This window comes from Hippocampus comes, unplaced genomic scaffold (genome assembly GCF_001891065.2).
Source record: "Hippocampus comes isolate QL1 unplaced genomic scaffold, H_comes_QL1_v1.1 scaffold68, whole genome shotgun sequence".
Lineage (NCBI taxonomy): Eukaryota > Metazoa > Chordata > Actinopteri > Syngnathiformes > Syngnathidae > Hippocampus > Hippocampus comes.
Genome location: NW_017805625.1, coordinates 4,512,215 through 4,523,180, shown reverse-complemented (window position 1 = coordinate 4,523,180; position 10,966 = coordinate 4,512,215). Strand labels below are relative to the sequence as shown.

The window sequence follows — 10,966 nt, the reverse complement described above, 5'->3', positions numbered from 1 at the left end:
ATCAGTTTACAAACAAATTCACAGAGTGTGAAATTTGGTCCTGTTTTTAAAATTTACAAGCGTATTAAGATATGTGAACCTTCTGCCATCTCATGGAGGAGCGTACTGTTGTACTGCCTGTCAGATGATGCTGGAAAAGATAAATGGAAAAAAAGACTTTATTTGTAATCAATAAAATCGGATCATTAACCACACTACAGCACACGGCATTTAACTACTCAACTGCGGAGGGTTTCAAGCAGTTACAGGAAAGTTTACAATGGCACCAAAAACATTTGGAGGTTACGAAGGACACACAATAAAATAATTTGGCAGCAGATTAAGAAGATGTCATCACATGGCACAAGAAGGTACTGGTAGTAGGGATAAGCTGTTTATAAGGGAGGATAAATTCATGTAATTTATTTGATGATTGGCATGCTTACATTGAAATGGATTGATTGTCTGTTAAAGTAGAGGCCATTATTTGACGAACTACAGTATTTCATATCACTCTCCTGTGTCCAGTCTAATGTTCAAAGCGGAGGTAGGGACCTACTTCAGGATAATGTACGCTAATGTAGTTTGCGTTATCATCCCATCCACTAAACTGCATCATCGTAAGAATTCATTAATTCCATTTTACACACCAAAGAATTACAAGCACACAGCAAAACACTTGAAATGTGAATGTTTAAAGTGCGCTACAAAAGCACTCAAGATTTTCCAGTTAACTGCACGAAAATGCACAGATGAGGCTCTCAAAGCACCGATTTTTGCTTTCTAATTCAACTATGAGGCACAATAAATTATTGAGCGTAATCGCTGACCTGTGGTTGCAGCACTGTGTATACAAAACACGCACAATCAATGCTCGGTGCAGACACACCAAGGCAGTTCCCGCAACACAAATTATACCCAATGTCAACTAAAACCTATTCAATGCACAACAAATATCAACACTTCAAGCGACAACTCCAATCTGTTGCAAACGTATTACATTTGTCACAAAATAGCACAAACATGTCAAGCTTGAATGGCAAAGATGGCTGTTTGATTTCTGTACACACTGCTTGTGCATCGTTGATGATTGTAAACAACCACATTTAAGCTTCTGTTACAGATATTTTTATTTTCTTAACTCATATTTAATCAAAGCTGTGCTATTATTGAAAGGATTATATTTATATTACTGTATATTTGTGGCATATATAGATGTGATCAATTAATATCGTAGGCGATATATATTTTCATCTTAATTGTACATTTAAAAACTATTTTGTATTTTGTGTCGATGTTGTTGGCTGGTGGAAGTGATGTCCGTCGCGCTCAGACCTAACTTGACCTTTTCCGTCGAGAGAAAAATCCAAGAAAGGCAAAGATTGTATTTACTTGTGCCATCCATTGTTTATGTTCCATTGTGTGGTTACAGTGAAGATAGTCTCACGGGGCACATTTGTGTGGCGAAAATAAAATTATTTTACATCTTATTTTACTCTACGCTTTGCAAGTGTGGAAAAGACAGATCGCAAACATTCTTGCAATAATGTGAATACTGACATGTAAACATTTTTTCAGAATGGGAGACATATCATATCACCGTCTATCGCATATCATAAAAGTGTGGCATCGTAGAATGTTAGGAATACACAAGGAGATCCAAACTGTTACTGTACTATGTTTTATGTTGTCTTTATAGAGGTCTGTGCACATGTAATAACAAAACTGCAGAATAAATGTGGCTAAGGGGAAATTGATACATACAGCTAAATTGATATCCTTGACTTACATATGCTCCAGTTTGTGTGTGTGTGTGTGTGCGCGCGCAGCAGGGTCTTTCTGAGCACATCTCCTTCCATTCCCCTCAGTGATGATGATTGTATTATGAACACAACTGTACAAAGAAAGTTTGTTTTCTGTAAAAAATACAAATAAATATTAGAATAGATTGTTGAAGGACCACTTAATGTTATGTTGCTTTATTTTTGTACAAAAGTACATTTCAGCGTCCTTACTACCCAAGCGCGATATCCAGGTCTTTTTCTTTATAAATGAGAGCAATCTCTACCTGGTCAGCAAGAGAGAAACTTCTTGCTTTCTTCAATTTGTGAGGACACAGCCACACCTCCTTTGACATTTTTGGACAGGACCAGGTATTCGTGGGCTGGGATGATGTCCAGGGTGAGCTCATATTGATCTGTCAAAAGAAATGCCAATGTCACTTTAAAAAAAAAAGGCGAGCCTCTATGCTTCTTCCTCGACCTCGGTACCTCCAGAAGCAGTTGGTCAGCTGATCCGAGGCACTGGGCAGGACTTTAGGTATGGAGTGGCTCAGATACTGGGTGTAAGGTGCAGCAAGATCATTTAGACATCCAAGAACAGATAAAACAATTTTAAAAATAATTCTGCAAAGCACAGGTGAGTGGAAAGAGGTCAGAATCAGAGCTACAACAAGTGCTCCCTCTTACATGCTCCAGTAAAGAGGTATGCAGCGGCAGCAAATATCAACTCAATGTTTAACTCTTGACACGACAATCCACGTCATTCTGGGACAATGTTGAAATTATAACTATGTGTTGAACGAGTGAGTGACTACAGCCACCAGCGGGGATGTTTTCATTGCTGTATAATACCGTGACCATTGCTGAGCAATGACCGGTGATGTCAATCACACAATAATATATAAAAACACTATCAATGAATAAATGTGACTAAAATGATGATTAATTGCAGTAATGAAATCACACGGGTTGTTGAAATCTCAACCATGCTTTGTTATGGTCGCAGAAAGTGAACGTGCCCATGCAACAGGATACTGGAATGCTACAATACAATCTAAGAGTAAAATTGGTACTGTTCACGGAATTGCATTTCATTTGTACTGCAATTCAAGACTGCCCCCTGGTGGCTGTGAGAAGAACAGAGGATGACAACGAGCACTCACAATTCAAGAGACGCTTGAGGTTGGGGTGGGATGGAGGGTGATTGCTCAGCCAATGTATGGACCGCTGTTTGCAAACGCTGAAGATCTCCTGCAGTCTTGTGACCAGAGACAGGGGTGCTCACTTGCATTTCCTTGATTGCAAAACAGATTCATGCCATGCGGCTTCCTGATTTACATGAGCCATGGTTGTGACTCAGAAAACAACAGTTTAGCGTGATACATCACAACAACAAACATAGTATCAGAGTACAGTTAAGTATAGCACAACTTTACTAACACAGCAGGTTTTTACATTAACTTTCTTTTGCCAATGGTCTCTCAATGAATATGTTTAAACATTTGATTTTATTACCCAGGACAGGACATATTCCTATAAATTGACAACACATTCTGTCATTTGACAGTTGTTTATATATTTTGACTCCATTCGTTTTATAAAGTAAATGCAAAACAAAAAAATATATTATGTAAATATTTGTTGGTTTATTAATAGTAAGAAAATTCTGCAAGTTTGACAGTAGGATTTCAGAATATTGAGGTCTATGTGAAATAAAATAGAACCATGATGTTCTATTTTTCCATTTCTAATAAAATAACAAAATCAGATCGCAAGTAGATACAAGAGAAAAATTGTAGACCCGGAGATTTTTTTAAATATATCTTTTGTTTCTTTAAGTGATGCAACTAACCTAAAACTAATAAAAAGCATATTCTACTGTATATAGCCATTAAATGAAAATGAAAAGACATTTTTCTGCAAAACAAAGCATATTTCAACAGAGGCTGCATTGTTACATCCTTTAGGTATATGACTGCCGCTTTGTCCCAGGGGCAAAAGGTGGTATGCAAGAACTGAAACAAACAAATAAAAAGAAAATGATTTGTAAACATAAATCTGCCACTTAAGGCAATAACTGAAATATATTTTATTTGCGTAAATGAACATGCTACAAAAAAAAAATCCCTTTATCAGTCTAATTTAAATAAAGGCTCCAATGATGAACACAGAATGTTAAATTCATTAAAATGTTGTAAAACATCTAAAAACAACCTGCACTCCCGGCCTGAGTTGTACAGTTAAAATTTGTATTTATTAGTACCCATAAATGTATTTTAAAATGCGTAGCGATGTAGTGCGATATGTTCACAGGGGAGACTAGTGACTGTAAAGGTAAAGGTCAACAAACAGCTGCTTTTGTACACTTGCATCAGAGTGGTGGCATCTCACAGAACCTAAATACAAAATCAATTATTATTCAATAAACACGATATAACATAATACTAACTCCTCAAGGCATCAGATTAAATAATTTGTTGCCGACTACAGATGACTGACAGACATCCAATTGCCATCTTCACTCAGTTGGGAATATGTGACCAAATTCATTCATCACAGTTGTTCAATGAGTGCTTGGTGCTGAGTTACCTGAACGCCACACTCAAAAAGAGTCTGATCCTCGATAAAAGATCAAGGATGTTGACCATTTCTCACTGCAGCAGCTCCTCCCATGAAATGGGTTTGGAGAAGACCTCTCGTTCCAGCCAGAGGTCGTAGTTCATTTGGAAGTCTTCGGGCAGGTCAACCCGCTGCCCCAGGACGCTTTGCAGGCAGTTGTCCACCGGGAGGAAGTCCGGGTTGCTCTGATTCTTGTCATAGCGGCGACTGTTAAAGCGTTCGATGTTGGCACGCAGGGCACACTCCTCGGCCTGAAAATCCCAGGGACGGGCATCCAGATCTGCCCACAATGCACCAATAGTAGATTATGACCACAGTTGCTACAACTGAAAGTATCACTGGTCAAATAACTTTTGAATCACACCATAAAGTGTATCCAGAGAATAAGCAGCGCACTTCAATTTTTCCAAAATTCTTTTGTGCGCGTGTGTGTGTATTTTCCACACAACACCCAATGATTGAAATATGCTTGCAAATGTATTAAAAAAATATATCATATGTAGGCAAGTATTCACAGCTTATGCACAATACTTTGTTGAAGCATTTTGGGAGGAATTACATTAAAATTGAACAGTTGTACATACTGCACTTTTCAGATGCACTCTACATGAAACAGTGTGTAATTCGCCAATTACAAGAAAAAAGTGGGATACGTGACGGTGAGTGTACTGACAGCACTTGCAAGCAAAAAAACATGGAAAAAAAGATTTTAGAGGCCTCTCGTCATTTTACCGTTTCCGTAAGCCCAGTCGTCATTGAGCCGATGTCGGACCTTCTGGTAAATGGCCGACATCGTCTTCATGTTGCTCTTCCGCCACTGACGCCCAAGATATTTGGTCTGCACTTTGAGAAGCTTGAGGACGTAAAGCTGCATCATGGCTTGTTTCACCTTTAGCGCCCTCTTCAGGATTGGAGCGGACTTGAACACTACCAGCATCTGGGTAACAGATTTTTTTTAGCATGTCTAACTTGCCATGATGGAATTATGCTGAGTTTGTTTTAGGCGTGTGATTTTTTTTCATGTACATTGTCTTGGTGTTAAGATGGCATCAAAATGATGTTGTTGCTGTCACAAGTGACAAGTGTTCATATAGCTAAACATCTCCAGCAAAGAGAAGCGCTACGGTCTATGCAACAAATATGCCTTCATTTCCTTGTAAGGTTCAAAAAGACAACAATCATGTTTCGAGAGGCTATAAGGAGGTAATATAATAATAAAGGCAGTGAGCGTGAAGGAGGGATCATGTGACTTGAAGATTCTCCGTCTCCTCACCATCGTTCTGGAGTGCTTCCACTTGGTCAGTTTATTGAGGATTCTCAGCAGGTTAATGCAGGAAAACAGGTTTCGCCAGCAAAACTGGTTGTTGTCTCCCGCTTCCTATAAGAATATGTCATCAGTACTTAATGTTGGTGGGGGGGGGGACAGCATTTTGCTCGACTAAACACAGGCAAATAAAGGCATGACATGGGAACACTTGCCAAACTCTCTGCTGTTAATTCAGGAAGCTCGTGCACCACGCAGTATGGAAAATCCAGCACTGAGATGCTGCAAAACGGGAACGACAAAAATGGGATTTTACATTCCATCATAATCTATGATATGCTTATGTTGTACAATGAAGTACCTGTTCTTAGCAGTGATGTAAGACATTATGTTCTGATTGAAGAACTTCAAAATGAGGGGGATGCAGTTGGCAAACACCAGGTGTTGAGCCATGTACTCAAACTGAGAAAACAAAAAAAAAAGTCCCAATATCTTTGGCAATATTTCGGTAATGACTCAAATTACACAGATGGCAGAACCACCTTTGGATTTGACACAGGGAACATTGAAGTGAGGTGTACCTGGTAGATGTGGTTAAGTTTGAAGTGTTTGAGGAGCAGCAGCAGGATGGCTGAGATGGCCTTCACGATGATCTCTTTGTGTCGATTGACGTCAACACCGAGTTTCATGCTCTGTAACACAGTGGTCCTGCAATAGGAACAATCGGTCTCCCATCAACATGTTTCAGCATCTTTGACTAATGACAATTTCTGTCTTCACACTGTTTTGTCACTTATCGATTCAACAACAGCTTTATTATTGTGGTTGTAGTTCACTGTGGTATGAAACATTCTCGTGCTTTCTTCTTTTGCCCCTACTTGCCTCAATGCAATCAAACTATTTCAAGCACTTCTGAGGAGGATATTCTGTCACTTCTAAAAACAAAAATAAGTGAAATAAGTGCTGCTAAAATTAGAAAGGTCTCCATATTCTGAACAGGAAGAGCAAGCAAAAAGATGCATCACTCACGGCATCTCTTCCGGCAGCACATCTGCCAGGATGTTGATTGAATCTGTTTTGGCTTTGGAGGTCGGAGCTGCCGCAAGAAGAATCTTTAACAGAGCAATCTGAATGCCAACAAGAGAAGAATTGATGTCAATTACGGATTGGTAACTTACTCCCTTAAGGTGCTAATTTATTAAGTGGAAGTCAGCATGTATTTATAATTCATCACTGTAATGTACGTATACTTTAAAAAAAAGGCCTACTTATGCCTGCTCAAATGCCATTTTTTTTGTCTCAGAAAATAAGAAGATAAATTATTTCATAATTTTCAGTAATATAATGAATAACCTGTCCAACTCAATTGAAAAAAAAAAAAAAATCATAACGATGACAACATTTTTGATGTCCGATGTGAGAGCACCGACCATGTACTGAGGTAATGTGGGTAGGATTCCCTGATAGAGCAGCTCAGTGGCACACATCTCCACTTCTTCTTCTCCCTGGCGAGGAAGCACATACACACAAACATGATGCTAGCGTGACACCACCAGATATTAAGATCAATATACTCTTGTCCAACAGTTCAAAAGCTTTTTTTTTCTAAAGTCACTCACCCCTGATAGAGGGGTTTTCTGAAACTCTTCCTCTCTTGCGATCTGAATCTCGGCTATCGAGACGTATTTATGCTGAAAGGAATATAATGTCAAGAACGTTGGAGACAAAAAAATAAATAAATCAAGAGTGTGGGGAGGGTTTTTGAAGAAGTGTATGAATTGATGCAATACCTGCTTTAGTGTCTTGATGCTCTCATGAATAGGCCTAGGTAGGCCAACAACCGTGTCTGTGTCACTGTGAGACACACAAGGAAAGGTAGTTGGTTTACCGCAATTATTTTGAGTACATTGCAAAAAAATCACATTGCTCTTACCATCCAAGTGTGTAACCTATAAATTTGCTTCTACTTGACTCCAGGAAATTTTCAATGTCCTTCTCCCTAATGAAAACAAAGAAACAAGCTATTGATGTGTGATCAGTGAAATCTTTGGAAACAACCCAAACCAGAAAGGAATACAAAGCACCTGACTTTGGGGGCCCACGGCAACCCTTTGGGGAAGGACACCCTCTCTGATGGAGGATGAGGAATAGGTGGAGGCATCACCTCGTCCCTTTCCAAGGGGAAAGTCTCGGCCTCGATTGAGTTGTCATTGTCGTCGTTGTCGTCCTCATCCTCTCGGGGATCATCGGTCTTGTAAGGGTCCTTTTCGTTGAATGCATCAAGATTGTCCTGTTTAATCAGTGCCTGTATGAAGAGAAAAGCGGGGAGGTCAATAAGAGCGAAACTGATGAGTCTGGACTACTTTTTCGCGGCACTGTACACTAATCCCAGCCACAAGAGGTACCTTGTGTTCACGCCGCGCCCGTTTTTGCTGCTGCTCTATGAGATCAGAGGCGGAGGCGGGAGGGGAAGCGGCCCTCATACTGCGTACAACCCGAATACTGTCTTCTGGCAGAGGGGGAAGACCCAGCTTCTCACGCTTATGGACCTTTATGGTTTGGAGCTGCTCGAACCCTCCAAGTGTGAACTGAATCATACAGGAAGGAATTCCATATTTCACTTGTAACTCTCCATGCGCCACATGAGAAATTTAGGGCTACCGTCATAAAATACAGATGGGCCCCATCCCTCACCAGTATGCTCTTCCACAACAGCAGCAACACTTTCTTCATAGGGAAGTGAGGCGCATGGCCACTGCAGAACTTGGTAACCATCCCGAAGAGCATGACTGCGATAGGCTCGTTGTTGTATAGAGGAGAGCCTAAGATAAAAAGGATTAACAACAATTTATCCATGGATTAAAAATATTCTATGATGCCGTTCTTCTGGATGTCATTCAACAGATGTACCTAATGTGATGGCTGGTGTGTCTATTTTATAGCATGTCATGGAAGGATATTGTTTCTTAAGAAACCCACCCAGTTCCGCTCGAAAGGTTTCCCTGATAACTCTCCATTCGGCCATGTCAGCTGGGTCGTCCTGCTGGATGGTTTCTACCATCAGGTACATGATGTTGAGCAGCACCCTGAGATCTGTGCTATCAGCGAGAGAGATGGCAGGTTTTCTGACAGCACTGCTACAGGCGGCACTGTTACTGAGGGGCAGAGAAATAGAACATTGGTGATGATCTATTATTGGAATAAGAATTAAAAGAGTCATAAGTCATAATGATTACATTTTTACAGTTGGCTGTGAAGTGCATCACATGACAGAAATTAGAGGAAAAAGTAAATAACCTACTCAATTTCCATGTTGAGCAGTTCCACCAGAGCAGAAAAAGTTCCAGCTTCCAGCAGCAGGAAGGTGTTGTATCTCATCCAATGCTGCACTTCGGCCTCAGAGCTACACTCGCCAAAGGTTCCTGCATTTTAACAATTTTGCTCCACATTAACACAACAAATATCATGTTTGATTTGGGCATTTTGGAAAGATAAACTGTCCATTGGAGCCATGAAAGACTGACCTTGCACCATGTACAGAATGGCTCTCGCAACCTTTAACCTTTTCTCGCGAGCAGTCACCTCCAGTCCATCCAGCATCCGCATGGCATGGGCCCTGTGATGAGGTGCATCAAGCTCTGTCCACTTCTTATCACACACTGAGTCACAGTGGGAAACAAAGATAATCGGAACATACATATATTAACATTATTCTTTAACTTTGATGGAATGAACTGCATGGAACAGAAATTTATCAGATATTTGATCACATACCATGTGTTCTGAATTCCTCCTCAAAACATTTTCTATTGAGGGAGAACTCTGGCCCTTCAGTATAACTGTACAGCTCTAGAACACACCATAAAACGTGCAAAACATTAGGACATGGCATCCTATAGGTCCACAGTGAAAAAAATAGTTTCTTACCTGACAGCTCTGCAGCCCATTTATCTGTATCAGCATATTCAAACTCAAGGTCTGGAGACTCAGACAAGCCCTAAATACAAAAAGAAACATTTCTGCCATTTAAATAATGAACATACCGATTGTAGCTAACTACTGGGGTGAGCAGTAGCTTATCTGTAAAGACTCGACAGGAAAACTTCAAACTAGTTGTTGACGACCAATATATTTCCTGGTTGAATTAAAATTGATATTTACAAATGTCTTCGTTATACTGTTGCAGAAATGTCAAATGATCGAATCCCCACAAACTGCATTCATTATTAATGTAAGAATTAAATAATCACCAAATGGTGATAAATCAGAAACAATTCTTGCATTGTTGCAGAAGACAAAGAAGACAAGAAGAACAAAATTGGTCGTTTGAAATGGGTGGAACCTAATATTACATTGAGAGCATGCGAACGTAAAAGCTGTTTTGACTGGAGCTTTTCCACAGGTGCACAGATTCGTGAAAGCTGAATCTCTCCATAGCTTATCTTTTCCCCAGCTAACACGAGCCTCTACCATAAGCTAAGATACAATACCGTCGAACATGACTTTTATTGTAAACGGCAGCACACTTAATTCAGCAGTGACAGTAGAGGACAATCGGAAAAAGTTTTCAGTAGGGTTTAAATGGTCGAAATGTCAATAATTATAGTGAAGCTATACTGACAGGGCTAACGATGCTTATACAGGAAAGAACTAGCCTCGTCCGTCTGTGGTCTTTTGTGAAAACTACTATAGACGTGATTAGATAAATCACTTGTATATGTGTGTACTTGCCTCTGAATCCTTTCTCTGGTTGCGTGTAAATTCCCCCCTACTCTTATTTGGCAGCATAGCTCTCTGTTTATTGTTTACAACTAGCGCACCGCCGTTTCCTCCGACCTCCATTTTTTTGCGGGGGCACGGCGTCTTCTCGCGAGACGAGACGGCATCGCGAGACTGAACGGAAAAACGAGTTACGTACGGTAGACTTTTTCATTGAAGGATTGGGGCTTCATCACAGGATTAGAGTTTCAAAACAGGGTTCAAAACCAGGGTTTGCATTTCAGGAGTCAAGGTTTAGCAAGGGTTCATCTGTCCACCTCGGATTTCTTTCTAGCCAGGGTTAGGATTTAGAGTTCAGATTCAGAAAACATTGTTTCCTATGAGATATCTAAAGTTCCAAATAGTGACTTCATGTCAGGGTTCGGGTTTGTAAGCACGGGTCAGAGTTTTAAATGTCACTTTTGAGGCCGGAGTTACTGTTCAATGTCTGGATTTGTGTGTCTGTTGCCTAGCAGCAACTGTAAAAGTGGTGGTGATTCTATTCTCCCTTTCTTCCATGCATCCTAGGAAACAAGGATATATTGCAACGTGTATTCTCACATCC

At 40.2% G+C, this 10,966-nt stretch overlaps 1 protein-coding gene across 5 annotated transcripts; it reads right to left on the bottom strand.

Annotated features, from left to right (window-relative positions):
- Nucleotides 1-569: 569 nt before the first annotated feature.
- On the bottom strand, nt 570-10,524 carry strip1 (striatin interacting protein 1). Of its 5 annotated transcripts, none has more exons than XR_002169531.1 (24): nt 10,375-10,524; nt 9,571-9,640; nt 9,418-9,492; nt 9,168-9,302; nt 8,945-9,065; nt 8,623-8,798; nt 8,338-8,465; nt 8,049-8,231; nt 7,728-7,948; nt 7,577-7,642; nt 7,434-7,497; nt 7,263-7,334; nt 7,074-7,148; nt 6,673-6,770; nt 6,225-6,351; nt 6,005-6,105; nt 5,859-5,925; nt 5,653-5,757; nt 5,112-5,316; nt 4,350-4,659; nt 2,924-3,054; nt 2,250-2,317; nt 2,048-2,176; nt 570-1,895 (listed from the first exon to the last, which is right to left on the bottom strand). XR_002169531.1 is itself a non-coding variant. In XM_019880540.1 (20 exons), exons 1-20 carry the CDS (start codon nt 10,483-10,485, stop codon nt 4,412-4,414), a joined length of 2,448 nt encoding a protein of 815 aa, XP_019736099.1. In that variant the 5' UTR covers nt 10,486-10,524; the 3' UTR covers nt 3,385-4,411. The 5 variants fall into 5 exon arrangements, 1 of the variants encoding a protein (XP_019736099.1); XR_002169530.1 differs by having other exon boundaries at nt 2,924-3,018; XR_002169532.1 differs by lacking the exon at nt 2,250-2,317 and having other exon boundaries at nt 2,924-3,018.
- Between the last annotated feature and the right edge of the window lie 442 nt (nt 10,525-10,966).

What these genes read in the sequence shown, in the direction of transcription:
- strip1 (XM_019880540.1), bottom strand. Translation starts at nt 10,485, where the DNA reads ATGGAGGTCGGAGGAAACGGCGGTGCGCTAGTTGTAAACAATAAACAG. An exon ending in ACCAGAGAAAGGATTCAGAG is followed by an intron (nt 9,641 to 10,374) that starts GCAAGTACACAC and finishes TTTTGTATTTAG; the next exon opens with GGCTTGTCTGAGTCTCCAGA. An exon ending in AACCTTTCGAGCGGAACTGG is followed by an intron (nt 8,466 to 8,622) that starts GTGGGTTTCTTA and finishes TTTTTATCTTAG; the next exon opens with GCTCTCCTCTATACAACAAC.